This window comes from Ciconia boyciana, chromosome 1 (genome assembly GCF_034638445.1).
Source record: "Ciconia boyciana chromosome 1, ASM3463844v1, whole genome shotgun sequence".
Taxonomy (NCBI): Eukaryota; Metazoa; Chordata; class Aves; order Ciconiiformes; family Ciconiidae; genus Ciconia; species Ciconia boyciana.
Window position 1 is genome coordinate 122,735,419 of NC_132934.1, and position 17,689 is coordinate 122,753,107.

At 41.6% G+C, this 17,689-nt stretch overlaps 1 protein-coding gene across 3 annotated transcripts in view; it reads left to right on the forward strand.

The window, feature by feature from the left end:
• PDXK (pyridoxal kinase) overlaps positions 1-16,436 on the forward strand; it is a 55,096-nt gene extending 38,660 nt beyond the window's left edge. Inside the window, exons 7-13 of one of the 3 annotated variants that reach the window (XR_012039802.1) lie at positions 179-224; positions 2,899-3,010; positions 4,409-4,545; positions 5,116-5,182; positions 5,946-6,063; positions 11,456-11,567; positions 12,463-16,436. Coding sequence is in view for 2 of the 3 variants with exons in the window: in XM_072847488.1 (XP_072703589.1) it covers positions 179-224; positions 2,899-3,010; positions 4,409-4,545; positions 5,116-5,182; positions 5,946-6,058 (475 nt within the window). In the remaining variant the exon portion in view is untranslated. Of the gene's footprint in view, positions 1-178; positions 225-2,898; positions 3,011-4,408; positions 4,546-5,115; positions 5,183-5,945; positions 11,322-11,455 lie in introns of those variants that run through there. The other 2 variants (XM_072847488.1, XM_072847477.1) reach the window with 2 other exon arrangements.
• Positions 16,437-17,689: the final 1,253 nt, after the last annotated feature.

Here is a 17,689-nt window from a genome sequence, read left to right on the forward strand (position 1 = left end):
GCACTGTGTATCTGTGTGCATAACTTTTAAAGACAGTGGGCTGGTACAGCAGAACATGTAGCTACAAACCATTTAGGCCTGTATGGTGCAGTCCAAGCTTTCCTCCTTTCAAAGAGTAAACAAAGCAGTCATTGCCTGGAGAACTTGTGCTCTTCTACGATTTCTGTTTCATTCTCAGGTTACTCACGGGCAGGAAGATTCACACAGAAAAAGAAGCTTTAGAGGTAAGTAGGCAAGGGGCAGGATGTGTAAGATCTCTTTCTGTATTCCTGCCTGCAATGCTGCAGTTTGCCATTTGTCTTTAACCTTGAAGTCACTTTGGCCTCTATCCTTTCTCTCCGTTTATCGTTAAAGCTTGTGCACTCCAGGCACAAAACACTTTCTGTTCTAGCATCAGACTTCTGAAGAAACTTCCCAAAAGAATTACAGATAAAGGCATTACAGTGGTAATGAGTAGATCTCTGTGAGCCTGTCTTCCTGCAGTGTAAGGAGGGTAGCAGCAGCACACATGGCAAGTAACCGCACGCTGTCATTGCTATGGAAATACACTGGTTGGGGTGAAAACCCCGGGTGACCCATTAGAAACCTGCGTGAGTCGCTCCCTCTGCTGTCCACATGTGAGTCGTGCAACAGCAATGCTGGGTGTTGGGACAGCCGTTTCTCATTCTCCCATACAGACAGTTTGCAAGGAAGAGAGCTTACTAGCAAACTCTTGCAAGGATTGATTGAGTACACTCTGAATCTCTCCCTGACAGTGTTTGCTGGTGCTCTGTTTCTCTTCCTTAAATTGACTCAAAGGGGATGAGACCTGGGTTGCAAAAGGATAGATTGCATAGATGGGAAACCAGACTGGGAGTGATGGCCTTCGGGTACTTCCTGGTGACAGACAGACAAATCCACAGCACTGATAGCTGCTGTCATTGCCATACAGAGATGACAGATGGTCCTTGCATTGAGGTGTAAGGATTTACCCTTTTACACAAACTGAAGAAAATAAAAAGCTGCAGGCCGTGGTGATGAAGGACAAAATAGGAATATGGTTTTATTGGTGTCTTGAGAAGGGCTGAGCTCTTTTTTTTGTTGACTAGTCAAGTGCTTTCATAATGGACTGATGTTATTTCTTCCAGTTTGCTTTTGAACTTCAAAGGAACAGAAATTCTTTAAACAAACAGCAGCTGCAGTGGCACCCTGCAGAGTAGCTGGGGTCTGTCAGCCCAAACGTTTGTTGTTTTTTTCCTGCAGCAACGTCATGCAACATGGGTTGATTACCATCTCTTCACGGCAGGAAGCAGCTCCAAAGATCTCAGCTCTTTTAATTCCCCCCCACCCCAGTTTTACATTACCCCACTGTGCTGGGCGAGGGTGATGAACTGTGCTTCATGCCACTGGCTGCTAACTACAACTCAGTTCTTCTATTCTCATCCTCACCAGTGGAACCACAGTCTTGAGAACAACACTGTTAGCTGAGCAGCCATTAGTTTTAGGTTTGCATATTTCAGCTGCAAACACGAGTTGCATGTGCTAAACAGTTTTACAAGTTAGTTTTCTGACAGTCTGTCTGATTTATGTGATAGCTCTTATTTGTGATGGGTTTTAAAAAATCTCTTCTAAAGAGATGGAATTATACTTAGGAAAGGAAACATTTTAAAATAGTTGCTTGCAGGATATTATAAATTAATCTGTCTGTCTTCCCAGCTGCATGTCATATATAGGTCTATCCTTCTGAGTAATAATCCATGCTGGAATTTGTCCCCTTTGGAGGTGGTAGGAATTCTGGCATAGATTTCCATGGTGACATCCTTTCGTTCATTTCTTTAGCAAGACTAGTGACGATAGTATAGTCTTCTAACATAAAATTAAATATGACGTAATATTAATGTAGAAGGGGCTAAGTCCTACAACTAGAAATACTGGTGATTAGGTTCTTGGTGAATTGTGACTGAGAAATGAAATTTAGTTTAATGTTACTTCACAGGTTGATTATGTCAGCATATGCATAGTGGATTTACTGCTGCTTTAAAACCCAACCGATGTCAGTGCAAAGAGGTCTGACAGTTGAAGACACTTGGAGGCTTAGACAAGAAAGAAAAGCAATAGAGAATTAAAAAATAGCAGAAATAAATCCTTATCATTCAGCTGCTCATGAGTCATAGCTAGCCTGAGAGGATTTTTAGTTAAACTCTTCTGGGAAAATTAATATTTTATCTGTGTTTTATGCTAAACTCATTACTGAAGTCATTCTTTCTTCTGTGAAATCAAAATCACTTCTGTAGCAACCAATTGTGATGTCAGAAGTAGAGTATTAATGAGTTTTAAGTGAGGAACACACAGTGGAAATACACCTGCAAAGGTACATAATTTACAGGTGTAATTTGGGGTTTGAAACAGAATGAGAAGAGATTGAGACAGACACACTTGTGACTCTGATTTAGGTCTTTCACTCTTCATTTTTGCTAGCTCTAAAAGTAGCAGCTAAATAAGACTTCATGACCTGGGGTTATTGGCTTTCTAGCAAGTGTTTCAAGATGCCAGCTCAGGTGCATGTGTCTGTATATTTGTTCTCTTATTCTTTTGATAATATGTTCTGAAAACATGATGCAGACAAAAATTCTGATCACAGCTGAAACAGAGTATTCTTTTCAGAGGAGCATCCAAAGATAATACAGAGATGCTTGTATATTTTAACAAGTGCGCATGTTTAAATACGGATGTTTTGATTCCACTATTTCAAATTAATTCCCCTAATTCAAGTGAATTTTTTGAGTAGAAACTGTTTTTTCTCTTTACAAAAGATGCCAAAATAAGGTGCTTGTCAACAATCCTCAGTACTGTGAACGATGCAAGGTTTAATCAACACACATTTCAGTCACTGATTCCTGCCTTTTTGCACATGGAAAGGTAATGGATATGCTCCATGCGATGGGACCAGAGACTGTGGTGATCACAAGCTCAGATCTGCAGGCACCTCTAGGAAACGACTACCTAATTGCTCTGGGAAGCCACAGAAAAAGTAAGTAATTAACTCCTTTGTTAAACTGTGCTTTCTTTTAACCTGTTCGGTGCTTACAGTTACTTTTTAAAGAAGTAGTTTCATCAGACCCATCTGTAGTGCGTGGAAGGAGCTTAGATCCCTGAGTGAACTTCTTCTCCTACAGTAATATCAGAGAGTGGCAAGAACAGCGCTGCTCCGTGAGGGAAGACAGGCTGGGAGCTGAGCGTGATCATAGCACAGGCAGAGCACTGCCCTCACCAACAGGGCACAGGCCCACAGTATCTGAATAAGGTGAGCAAGGGTGGTGATGGCAGACAGGTCCCATTGACAGTCCAGTGGTCATCGGAGAAAGGTGAGACAAGCCAGGTCCGAGATTAATCTGGAAAATCCAATCAGCAAGTCAGGACAGCAGGGCTGTACACGGCTACACACAATATAGCTCAGGCAAGGATGCTTGTGCCCGGACTTGAGCTTCTGTGGAGTTCCTGGGCAAGTGGGCAGAGGATGCATGGGTGGAGGATGTCCTAGGTGAGGTTGATCAGGGCTGTTAAAGCCCTAGTAGTGGCCCTGACAAGTAGTAGTGGTATAAAACAGGAACTTTGAATGTTTTGAATGCTTTTACGAAAAGTTAACTGTCCTGTTAGCAGACAGTTCCTCCCCTGATAGGTTGTAAAATGTCCTTCTGCTTCTTTTTATATCCCCTTCTATACCATCATCATGATTCACTGTGTGTTTGGACCGTTGCAGGATGTTTTTACCTGAGAGGGCATAGTTACGTGGGATGGTATATGATCTCATTTTCTTGTTCGTCTAAGGGATCTAAATGTGAGCATCACATTCTGGACTGCTGAGAGACTGAAAAAGTCTTGATATTTCAAACAGATTCCACTAAGAATCAGTTGGTGGGTCTTAGCACTCAGTACATGCCAGGTCTGGAATAAGTCTGGTCATTCCAATGGTGATCACAATATGGCACACGGATCAGACATTCTCTGCTGGTGTCTACAGCTGCTCTTGTTCCTCTGTACAACCCAGAAATACTCTAGATGATGGTTTGGGGTGCCCCATCTAGGATTGAGCAGTCTCCATAAATACGCGGTTTCCTGAACAAGCTGCTGCTGCTGTCTAAATGAAAATAGGTGGCTCTCCATCCTTTATGAAAATGAAGGTGCTAGCCACCTGCTCCCTCTTAAGTGAAGTAGGTACACTATAGAAGTTGTAAATGCTATCCCAACTTGTCAAAGTTTTGAAAGGTTGCACCTTTTAAAAGAGCTGGTACAAAGTTTACAATACTCCTTAGCACCTTTACCTTCCAAACAACAAAGGAATTCAAACCTGGTGATCACTTTTAAATTATAGTAAATGCTATTGTATTAATTGCTGGGTCTGTCACTTAACTGTCTGTCTGTGTTGTAGCTAAAGCAGATGGTACCAAGATGACACAAAGAATTCGAGTGGAGTCTCCTAAAGTGGACGCTGTCTTTGTTGGAACAGGAGACTTGTTCGCTGCTATGCTTTTGGCATGGACACATAAGCATCCAAACAATTTGAAGGTGTGGGAGAAGTTACTTGTCTCTCTGCAAGTTTAGACTATGTTTCTTTTTTTTAAAATTATTTTTAATCTATGACATTATTTAAAGACTCTCTTCTGTTTTGGCTTTTTTCCCTCACCTCAGAGGAAAAAAAGCAGAATTTCCCTTTTGCTAAAACATTTTAGCTTGTACAGCTTTGGACGGTCGCATTTTAGTTACATGGATTTTGTAACTTTGCCAAATAAGATGTTCTTCTCTCTAGAGAGAGAGAGAGACTGCATGCATGTTTGTAATTATATTTTTTACCCTCACTTCATAATAAGCACTGAAAATAATTTATCAGATCTATTTTTCTGTTTCTCTCCCTTAAGCACATAGAGTCCTTGATACGGGTGTATGGTTTCTAATACCTGTTTGGGGAGAATTAAGAGAGTCTAAAATTTTTTTTCCCAAACTCTACATTATATAGTTGTCATCCTCTTTGCATGTTGTCAGTCATGTTTGCCTCTTAATAGCAGTGTTTTTGAAATAATAATATTAAACTAGGCAGCTGAAATTTTACTAACACCTGAGTATATTATGTTAATGCAGGTGGCATGTGAAAAGACTGTGTCAGCCATGCAGCATGTTCTGCAAAGGACCATTAAGAGTGCAAAAGGTAATTCATTCAAACCTTGTTCCCTTGTTCTGTCTGGATTTGCATCAGAAGAAACATTCAGAGAGCTTTCTGGGTTTCCTGACTGAAGGCAGCCCTCAGTGCAGAAGCAGCCAGAGAATTTACAGAATGAGAGCTCGGTAGTCTTGTTAGTGCATGTTCCTTACTGTGTCCTCCAAGCCTATTTTTGACAACACCCGACTGAAGATGTCACTGTTCAGCTTGTAGTGGGACTACAGTCATGCTGACTGCACTTGACTGCTTTGCAAAACAGTGGTGGAAGAACTTGAGGGAATGCTGCGTTTGATGTGCAAGAGAGCTTCTGTTTTAAGTGTGGCTCACTCACTTTCCCTTTGAGTGCGTGTGTTTAGTATTGAGAGGGGTTTATCAACTAATAATAAACTGACTGTTTGCTGTGTTGGCCATGTAAGGAGCGATTTTTTTTTTCAGCTTCTCTCCCCTTGGAGTTCCCATGTCTTTCAGTTCCTAAGGAGATCCAGATGGGATCTGTGGGTCCTTGGAGCATGTCTGTGTCACTTTCTAATAACACCAGAGCTGTGTTTCTTTCCTGAGAGAGGCACAGGACAGGGGTGATAAGAAATCGCAGTGCTGACCTGGATCTTCCACCTTGGAAGCCTTTAGCAGGGGGTAGTAAGGGAGATTGGGGAGGGGAGGACGGTAGAAAAAATAGTGGGGTAACAGCACAATGTAACTTGTTTCTTTTTATACTGCTGTTTTTAATGACATTCCTATGTCATCTTTTTAGCACAAGCTGGAGAAGGAAACAAACCAAACTCAGCCCAGCTGGAACTGAGAATGGTCCAAAGCAAAAAGGACATAGAAAACCCAGAGATCATAGTGAAAGCCACCGTGTTATAAAGGCTGTACGTCTCCAATAACGCACAATGTATTGATGTCCTCATTTCTTTCCTGTAAATTGTAATATTTGCCTTAGATCTGTGACAGAAACCTGACTTTCATGAAATAGTGCCCAGCATAGGCAGATATCCACTCTCAAACATATGTGCTGGCCTTGCTCAGTTTTAAAAACAAAACAGTTAGTGTGCATCGAAGCATGTTACCAGGTATCAAAATGGCTGTCAAATTCACTTAGTCTGTATAATTACCCAGGGCAAGAGAGTACAATGTTCCTGCCTTGCCAAAGACTTTAGATGTGAATTTGCTAATGGAATGCTTGACTGACTGGAAAATATATTTCAAGATGGCATCTAGTGCCAATGGAGCTGGCTCCATGCTCCCTTTTCCTGGAGATATCTGGTTACCTACTCTGGTATTCAGTATCTCAGCTGCTATGAAACTAAGCAGGGTTAAAACTACACACAAAGTTCTGGATGTGTGTAGGAGTACTTTGAAGATGTTTGGCATTTAAGTACTCTGAAGTGACCTTGAGGTGTCATTCATGTCACTGATAACTGCTCTTGTTTCTTGTCTATGAACAGCTGCACAGTTTCAGTTTTTGCAGTTACTGGCTGCTTATTTCTAACGTCTGTGGGCGCCCACATGATTTTCTTCCAAAAGCTGCTCCAGAAACTTCTTCATGAATAAGATAATATTAATAAGATAATTCAGTAGCACTGATTAGAAGTTTGTAGTTCTACCTCCGAGGCCAGGTGTGATTCTTTGTTTAGTTTTTAACTAAGGACAAACCTTCTGTAAGGACAAGAGAGAAAGCAGCTCTTACCCTGAAAGCTGGCTACCCTAGTTTCTTCTTCATGGGTGGATGTATTTACAAACTACGTAGGGCACTTCCACTTAACAATAGTGAGCACTATTGGCAGGCTTATCAATGAAGCAATGTGGTAAAAGTAATATTTTTAGTTTAGTAAGGTTTAGTAAGTTACATATGTTTACCAAATGCAGTGAAGCATACAAAATTAATTTGTCCATAATGCAAGTCTCTGCAGCCTATGCTGATTAGAGATGACAGAAATGCATTATTATTAATGCATCTGTATTTGAAAATTCTGCTTCATAAGGCGTCAAAATGTGATTCTTAATAATTTCGGCATCCTATACATCACAGCCACATATTATACCAGTAGGACAGATATGCTGACAGGTACTGACCACTCGTACTTCCGTATGATTTCTGCATGGGACTGAGGTTCTTGCCTCTCCCAAGATGAGGTCTAGTGTGTTGTTAAATCCAAATTCAGTTGATGAGCTTTATTTGTCTCAGATGGCATAGGGAGATTAAAATTGCATTTCTACTTGCAGTGACACGAAGCAAATTTGCATTAAAGGAAAGGGCTGAGTTTTTCTTGGTTATCTGAGTATGCTCAGGAAACTCACTCTTGGGTATCTCCCAGATACCTTTCCTGCATCTTCCTCATCACACCTGCCTAACTGATAGTGACACTTGCATAGCTTGGGAGTACCCAGAAGAGCTGGTTTGGAGATGGCTTTGGCCACTGAAGTCTTCACTTATCCCACCATTTTTGTGGATTCTCTGCCATTGTAAAAGTTAATTGGTTTCACCTCGTAGAAGAGTAATTTATCATTAAAGTGAATTTTTAGCTGAATAGATTTTTTTTTCATAGAGTAAGATTTCATAATTAATACATTTCGGAAATCCCTCATTTTCAGTACCTCTGAAGCAAATGAAATTTGAGAGATGAACACGTTTTGCAGTAAATGTAAGAGGCAAACTTCAAGCTTTCACTCTCAACAACTAATAATAATTTTATTTCCTCTCATGCATTTGGCATTCAAAATGAAAAAAGAAAATTCATATGACTTAAGAATTTTAAGGGGAAACCCCCCCCATAAATGACCTACAAAACATGACTCTACTGCCACAGTTTTTAGTAACCACTGCCATGAAATAACTTTCTAGCAATAATAATTTTGGTGATGTGAACAGTTGCTAAAATTAGCAGTCAGTAACAGAGATGAGCTCATGGCTGATATCCAGCATGTAAAAAGATGTGAACTATCTTAACAGCGTGTATAAATATCTGATGGGAAGCAGTGAAGAAGGAGGAGCCAGGCTCTTCTCAGTGGTGCCCAACGAAGGGATAACAGGCAATGGGCACAAACTGAAATACAGGAAATTCCATTTAAACATTAAAAAATTATAATTCACTGTGAAGGTGATCAAACACTGGCGCAGGTTGCCCAGAGAGGTTGTGGAGTCTCCGTCCTTGGAGATATTCAAAACTTGACTGAACATGGCCCTGAGCAACCTGCTGTACTTGACCCTGCTTGCGCAGTGGGGTTGGACTAGACGATCTCCAGAGGTCCCTTCCAACCTCAACCATTCTGCGATTCTGTGAAGTACAACAAATTGCCTTTCTTTGCGGCACTGTATTTTTAAATTGATGCAAATATTTTTATTTTCTTCCTGAGACACAAACTTCCAGATAGGCTAGGAAATAGCTTAATTTTAATAATTTGCCCCCTTTTTAGCTAAACTGCTTTTTGCTTGGGCAGTTGTGTCAGGAATACAATTGCCTTTTTTGAGATAGTTGCTTTTAGCGAAGATATTTAAATACTGTAGCTGGTGATGCATTTCAACAGTTAAACGCAAAAGGATTTTAACTGTTTCTAGCATTGATTAAAGAAGTGTTGCATGCCATATTCCAAACAAAACTATGAGTTTATTTATCTTTTAAAATTAAACTATTTCACATGGAAGCGTATAATCCCTACCACCCTCTTGGGAAGGTCCCTACCATCCCTCTTGGAGGGATCAACATACTGAACTTCCCTGCCTGTACATACCATGGTCGAATTTGCGGCATTACGCTTGACACCCTAACCCAGCTGTATCCAGTTTTGCAGCTGCTGTGGGTCACATACAAAAATCTTCAGCCAAGCTTTGAGACTTCTACTGCATCCCTCAGAGTTCCAAGAATTAGATGAATCCCAGGAGCAGTTCACATGCAGTAAATGACATTTGATTTCTACGGTCCTATGGCTCCAGCACAGATTTTAGCTGGGTCTCGAAGTGGCTCCTGGTGCACTGGCTCCTATAGCCAGGGCTGTGGATTGCCCAGCACCCCCTGCACCAGTATTAGCTTCATTGCCAGTCATGTAACACGGCCTGGGTTGGGAGCTGCATGGGGCCAGATTGACAGCCATATGGTGGCCGTTCCTGCACTAGTGCAGTGCAAAATTGAGGTTCTTCAGTTCTTCGCATCAGGGGATCAACAGGAGAGAGGTGCTCAAAATTGGCCTCTTAATTTTTTTTTAAAGCAGCAATAAGTATGCACTGTCAAAATTTGCTGTCAAAGAAACCCTACCTGTTGTAAGCATGTACTACAGAAGAGGCCTTTTAGTAAGTGTGAGGCAGCATAAATTTTTTTGCCACTTAAAAAAATAGACACTCACAAAAGAATTGAGAGAAAGGCAAGGGCTGGTTTTCTCTGAAATAAAGAAGCTTGGAATTTAGGAAACTTAAAGCTACCTTGCAAACAAGGTTTTATCTGTAAACCATAATGAACCGTCATCTTGCCGTAAAAGAGCAAGTGATATGTTTGTTGGAGCAGCTTACACCTGTCAGGTGTGATCTTTTCCCATTGCTTCAAAGAATGGGTCACTTCAGTAATTCACACCTTCCTTAGAATCTATGACATATCCATGTTAAAAAAAAAAAAAAGGATAATGATACTAATGTGCTCAGTTTGCAAGTTTATATTGTGCAGTAGCTGGATTCTGTAGCAATGGGTTGCTAGCTGCTTCTGCTTAAGTCCCTGGGAGTTGCTCATGTGATGTCTGTTTTAAACTCACACTGACCTGATCTAAATTAGGTCAGGTTTATGTCTTCAGTGAAGAATTGGGCTGAACATCTCTTGCCAGGAACAAACATCAGAAATTATCTGTAAATATATTCTGTAGTTAATGTTTTGTAGTCACAACAGGCTAACAGGTATTTTTAAATGTCAAGGTATACATACTTAATACTTGGATGCATTTTTATTTGTTCAGAGTTACACAGTGCTTTTTCATAATGTTTGCAGAACAAAATTCAAAGACTCAGCACAGTCCTGTCCAATCTTTTATTCCCTGCTCTCCTCCTGCATATAATATCTGTATCTATTTCTGAGTTCCTACTGTCTTTCTGGTGCATCTGGAAAGTGTCTCAGTATTAGACAGCTGCCCACTATTTATTTAAGGGCTTGGAGGAGACTTGCCAGGGTTGTCTGATCCACTTGTGGATCCTTAGGTAAAGAAAAATGGTTAGTCTAAACTAGTTTAGGTCCCAGTTGGTTACAGAAGAACAAGCACTTTAGCCCAGAGAGTGGAGTCAATAACTAATGGATAATATTCCATGACCGTCCTAACAGCATGAACGATGTCTGCAACCCACCAGTCCAGCATTCACCAGTTAGGGACTGCTAACTTCACTGCCACACGTACTCCCATGTGTACGTGTGAAGTTAGCAGCGAAGGATGCTTCTAATGCTGAAGTACATGTACGCATGGGAGCGGTGAATGCTTTGTGTTTGTGTCCAGTCGACTTCCCCACCATTCTTTCTTTTCATTTACTGGAAATAATTTGTGCTGGATCCCTTTTTTCTGGAATGAACTTTGCAGTGTATGTGGTCAGCCATTTTGACTACTGCAAGTGCGCTCATTTGCAGAGCCATGGTGCAGGAGAGACCAAAAGTTGTTTACAAATGATCTGCTCCATTCTGGGCCCGGATTAGTCTCTACATGCTTAAAATTCCCATGTACCTCTTTGGGAGATGTGCATAAAGACATTGTGCTAAAATCAATGCTATTCACACTCGATATAAACATTTAAGAAATCTGCAGTATAAATTGTTAATGTTTGCTGATTTTTATCATAAATGGGAGAAATCTATAATCAATGTGTTATACAAAAGAATCGGAGGACCAAGGTTTCCAGCTACTCATACTGCCTTTTTGAGCGTCTTAACTGTGTCTTGATTGGATGGTGTTAATTTGTTGTCTGAGACTGTTATGGTGATTGTATTGATTTATTTTATTTTAAAATATGTGGCAAGGAAGATTGTAATAAAAGCATCTACATTTAATATACTGTGCACACACAAATTGTTAGATCCTATTTTTGAATATGTTAATCATTTCAGAATTATACAGAACAAGAACAGTTTGATAGTCTTGCTGAATAAAGTGGATGTAATTAAAGGTTTCCTTAGTTATGTCCTAGTATAGAGAAAGGGTAGTTAATGGAAGAACGCACATTTGTGTGCTGTACTCATCTCATTGTAAGATAGTAGGTATGTGGAAGCGAGTAACATCCTTGTTGTGTAAATTTTTTTTTAGAAGAAGTTTAATGGGAAGACAGCTGCTGGGATTCCGCACCACTGCTCTTGTATGCCTCTTACTTGCATGTGTAGGACCTCTCTGTGTTGTGCTCTTTATTCCTGCATATAAGGTGAGAAGAGGGGCTTGGAATAAGAACCACAACTCATTTTGAGGTCTGTTTCTTGTGCAGTGTTTAGCACTCCCCTTCACAGAGTAATTTTTACTTTACTGTGTAGAGTACTTTACTAGAGCATACAAAACTATACGGTAGGAAACAATTGCTGCTGCATGTCAGAACAAGTGCTTCTGTCAGCACTCTACAGTGTCTCTCCTACGGCAGTGTTTTGCAAGAGGAAGAGAGCAGGTATCCAGTTCAATGAGAGCACTGGTTATTGGGGAAGGTGCTATGTCGTGATGCTTATGCCCACTGGAGAAGTTTGGCTTATATTTATACTAAAGAAAACCACCTCTCCTGAGTAAAGGTCCTTGCCCATTTAAAGAGTACTTTTAGAAGTTGAGAAGTAAGTGTTACAAATTTCGGTCACTCTGAAACTAAAATATTTCTTCATAAATGGAAACACAACCCCTTCTTTTACATCCCATTGCAGCCTTAACGGCTCATTGACTAGTCATTCAACTCCCATTAGAATCACAGGATGAGATTATTCAGAGAGCTGTTCTTCATGAAAGACATTTGCTTCTGGTAAGTGAGAGCCTACTGCTGAACAGTTTTGTAGCTCTCTAAAACACATCCATTAAAGTCACATATCGACTGTGGAAGCTAAGCTTTGAGATGTTCAATCACAGCCCCGAAAACAGCTCTTCTCTTTTAAATAAATGAGTAAAACAGCAAGTTTATACATGCATGCAGGAGCAGATTGAAGGTAAATCCACGAGGTTCAATCAGAAACTGGAGGAGTGTGCCCTAAGCGCCCAGCAAAGGGCATTGAATGCAGAATGCAAGGGAGCTGCTATTGTCAGCACACTTTTTCAGGAGAGCCCAAGCTAGTTCTCACATTTTCCAGACGGGAAGAATGCGGTTTGGCCTAGGAAAGCTGCCGTCTGCTTCACCAGGAAACCAGTGCCAGGTGACAGCCCCAGCGCCACCAGCCACCAGTTTGGTGCTTCTACTGCTCCAGCAGCAATGGACCTCGAGGCAAACGGCTGCCCCCAAGTATGCTCCTAAATAAGCACGCTTTCCTGACTTAGTGCCTCCACAGTGCAAATAATAGTAATAAATCCACAATTTGCAGAGCAGTGAATAAGGCAGCACATAATTCAGATAGAGAAAACCAGCAATATGAGAAGGCTGTGCCATATGTTACCACTGAAATCACATGTACTCCTTACCTATTGCCCTTGTGGTTGCATTGCTATTTAGAAAAATCTGTGTGTAGAAGAGTGTAATACATGTACTCTGTGTGTGTGTGTGTGTGTTGAAGCTTTATTTGCAATGTGGTGGGGGTGGGAAACAGAATTTGGGGGCTGGCTGTGTAGGCCTTCAGGATGTGAGCAGAAGGTCTTAAAGAATTATATTTTTATAGATTGTGCTGAAGCTTTGGGTCCCAGCCACACATAGCCTTTTCTTCCAGAAAAGTAAAACGGTTTGGAAAAGAGTCAGGTGGCTGTAATATAGTAGGGATAGTACAACCCCACCAGCCCTGGACAAACTGAATAACTTAATAAAAGATGCCTTTTTAAGTAATATTTTTTTAGTGCTGAATTGTTAAACAAAGAAATATTTATGAGCAAACTTTCTATGTACTTAAAGTTTGTGTGGTGCTTTGTACTGACTAGATGGACCTGTTATATGTTTACACATCTTAATGATTGTCCTTGAGGCGTATGTAGTAATTCAATGACTTTTATGCCAGAAAAACAATGAAGTTCTGTGTAATAGCAAATTATTTAATTTCTAATGAAACTGTAGGCTTTTGTAGTGTTTGTGTATTTTTCTGGTTGGCAGTTACGAGTTGTATTGTTTCTGCAGTAAGGCTTGTACGCTTGATCGTAGAGAGAGGCAATAGGATGGTAGATACCATTGTTTAAAAAGAAAACCCTAAATATTGCTACCTTGTCCATTATAAAATCAGGTAAGTTGTGGCATAAGCCTGAAATTTAGATTTTGCATTGGAATAAAATACCAAATACATCTAGGACAGGTTAAAAATAGCTGAGGGATTTGTTTATTTAATTAAATAAGACTGGGGGATCTTACAAGTGCTTAATAGCAACATATAAATGGACAAGCCAAGAGACGAACAAAACTAGCTCGTTCACATTTTATGAACCTGGCCAAGCTAACTTTATAGCTTGTGCTGAATGCATGCAACAGATAAATGAGTAGGCTAAATGGGAGAAAGTAAAGATTTTTTCCCTGTAGTTTGTCAGTTGTAATAATGTGAAGAATTTTAGCAGGGTGATTGAATTTAAATTCATAAATACATTAGCTTTCAGAAGAGATGAGTTACCAACAAAATCCCATTCCGTCAAAGGGCAAGCTGTTAGCATGTTTGAAAATCAGAGCATGAGTTTTTCATCTTGCTATACTTACTTGAGTCTTTGTTTCTTACAGCTGGGAGACCAGGGCTAAAGCACAACCGTCCATATATATATATATGGGGGTTTTTTGGTTGTCATTTGGGGGGTCTCTAGGAAGTGCAAGAGTCTGCAACGTAAATCAGTTTGCGGAGTATGGCCCTCTGCTGAATGTTCTCCTACTGCACCAGTTGGGGATCTGGAAAAACTGACCATCATTTATTATGTCTCTTTTAAGAAACATGGCAGCATCCTCACCACACTTCCGAATAAATCACTACTGCAAAGAGTAGGGGAGAATTGATCAGAAGTTTTTTCTCTCAAGAGTTCCCGAGTTCTGGATATGTTAAAAGAGAAGTACTTCTGCTTTGCTGAGTTAGCAAGAAAAATATTACCGAGATTAATAATGCATTGTTGAGGAGAGAGGCTGCGGAAGGGAACAGCTATGTTTTGCATGCTTTGCTGTGCCTGGCTTTTCCTCCCCTGGGAATCTGTGGGTGCAATATACCCGTGGTGGTGGCGGCAGGGTGATGGTTTTGCCTGCACCCTCCCTTGGGGGAAACGCGGAGGAGTTATTCTGAGCAAGTGGGAGATGAGGTCTGTGTGAAGTTGTTGGGCTGTTCATTTTGAAGTACTGTACCAAAGCTCTGCTTTAGCATACCTCCGTATGCACTGTAAAGCGTGTGATGAACAGCACACTGCTTTCCTGGCTGCAGTGTAAGGCGGCAGGGTATTCTTTCTCCTCCCTGTTTTAGGAACCTAGTTTAGCCTGCCTGTTTTAGGAACCTAATAATTGCCCTAGACTTCATCTCTAGGCCATGGAGAACAAGGGACTCTAAGAGTGAATTATTCAGATGGTTTAGGCTAGGCTCTTGTTGTTTGGAAAAGAAAGGTAGAGAATTATCAGCTGCTATCAGATCTAACTTGTCCAGCTCGGCTACACCGTCAAACTGCACTCTAACCTTCCTCTCCCATCGTGTGCGCTGGCGCTGGTACTTCCCGTCCCCATGGAGAGTGAAGTGAAGGAGCTAAAACCAGTGGGGAATTTATCCAGCCAAAACCCCTGAAGTTTTCATCTCCTTTATTTCCCTTAACCTTCTCATCCTGGGAACAGATAAGCACTTGCGCTGCTGCTAGGGAGGGGTTGGGAGGATGCAGCTGGACAAAATGGGGGAGAATGGGGTTGCCTATTTTCCTGGCAGGGAGATGCTGGGTAGGCAGAACCTAGTTGCAAAGCTGCACTGTTAGCGGTAAAGAAAAGAAGTCTTTCTCAGCTAAGTACTTGAAAGAGCTGCAGATTGAGTAATCTGAGTTTGGTGTTCTCAATCCAGCCCACCTCCTGTATCGCAAAAACACTGTAGCACTAAAAGATTTTGTGTGACCATTCTTAATGATCTGTGTGATGCTTGTGCCTGGCAGAGTAGAAAATAGCATAGAATAAAGCAGTTACGTAACTAGGGAACATAGTAGGAAGGTCCAGGTGGAGAAAGTTTCAACTCTGCTTTCACAGCACTTGCATGCTGTCAGAATTGTCCAGGTCTGGCTCTTTTCCTTCCCGTCCCCTTTAAGTAAGGAAGAAATCACATAAATAAGTAAGTAAATAAATAAGGGAAGTCACCTGGGAATTTAAGTGGCATTAGTATTTATTTTTGCCTACATATTTTTAAATCTTACCACACCGAAGGTCTCTAGTTCATGAGGGGCTTTCAGAAGATGCCTTGCCAAGCGATGTGATACAGCCTGTCACAGCTGGCTTGGAGCACAGCACGCTTCTTGTGGTACGCCTGTGACAAATGGCGTTGGGATGCCTCCTGCAGACAGGTACTCCTCTCCTGTGGCCTGCGTTTAGTACAGCACACGTATTCACGTGCCTAATATGCACTATATGTGAATACATGCCTTGCTAGGGAAGAAGACTGCAGGGCTTGCTGCTGGAGATGCAATGACGGAAGGGAACGCTGGAGAATTTAGCACCATCCAGTGATCTTGGCATTTGCTGGTAGTGATTGCTAGTGCAATGGATCCCCTTCAGTATTGTTTTCTTTCTGGAAGATGGGAGGGTGACAGCCTATATGCCGTTTTACTATGCTTTTAGCTGGCTGAATGGGAAATACAAATCAAGATTGTTAAAAATGGAGGGGAGGGATAGTCATGAATTTGCCTGACATCTAAGCGAGTAGAGAAAATTTGAGACTTGTCTCTAATTCAGAAATAATTCAATGTTGACCAAATGAGTGCCATGTCTTCAACGCAGAGTAGCATCTGGAAGAGGCCAATATTTAGGGTTTTTGCCCAAAGCACATTTAGTCCTGCTCTACTGTTTAGTGAAAACGCCCAGTGCAGATGCCACCAGAGCCTCATCTCGTGGAGTAACGCTGTAATAAAGAATGTGGTTTTCATGTGAAAGTCTTAACCTCTTCTTATGAAAATAACACACAACTCAGTATTTTCATGGTGTATAAGTGAAATGTAATTTTTTTTTTCAATAAAATACATTTCCTTTCCTAAATGTCTTTTTTTTTCTTTTTTCATCGGTGATGTTTGTCTTCCCCAGTTAAGTGGGATTGCCCAGCTTTACCGGAGTTGATAACTGTGGGATTCGTGTGCTGGCATTTGCCCCCTTCTCGCAAATGCCTCCTGTGAGTTACCGGGAGCTGAGCCTTGTGCCCGTCCTGCTGCGTGTTACCTCTCCTCTGCTTGCCTTCCACCTCCGGGAGCTGCAGCACGGGGCAGGGGCCTCTGCAGCCAGCCAGCCGCAGCTGTCCGCCCGGGAATCCCGCCCAAGGAAACCTTACTCCCCGATGCAGTGCCTTGCTGTTACCTGCCAATCGCCCCCCAGTTCCTGTGGCTCTGGATATTTTCAAATAATTATTGTGAAGAATGCCTAAAACCTAGAAGGAAAGTATTTAATCCTGCTTGTGCCGGGACATTTCAAAACCTCACTGTGAGGTTAGGTAAAACATGCTGGATTCCTCTGGGGATTTGAGGTGTTTAAATAGCCTCTGTTTGCAGTTATTGAGGTTTTACTGGTTGTAAATTATGTGGTAAGAATGGGCAGTAAATCTCAGGCCAGCATCAGAAGGGGGACTACCCTGCCAGCTGCTGCTGGGTTAGGTCTCCTGAACGGCAGGCCAAGAGGAGAGGTATGACGACAGCTATTCGCCTTCCTGATCCCGTCTTGTGAGCCTTGATTTATTCAATTTTATTTACATGGCTAATCCAGATACTTTGTGAATGCTAATCCCAGGTGTAGGTGTGCTCTTGAATCAGGTGTCTTGATCAGGTGTCTCCCTGATAATGATCGGACTACATCCATCATCACAGGAGAGAACAAAATATTAAAATAGAAAGGAATAGACTATTCCAGTTGGAAGGGACCTACAATGATCATCTAGTCCAACTGCCTGACCAATTCAGGGCTGACCAAAAGTCAAAGCATGTTGTTAAGGGCATTGTCCAAGTGCCTCTTAAACACTGACAGGCTTGGGGCATCAACCACCTCTCTAGGAAGCCTGTTCCAGTGTTTGACCACCCTCTTGGTAAAGAAATGCTTCCTAATGTTCAATCTAAACCTCCTTTGGTGCAGCTTTGAACCATTCCCAGGTGTCCTGTCACTGGATCCCAGGGAGAAGAGCTCAGCACCTCCCTCTCCACGTCCCCTCCTCAGGAAGCTGTAGAGAGCCATGAGGTTGCCCCTCAGCCTCCTTTTCTCCA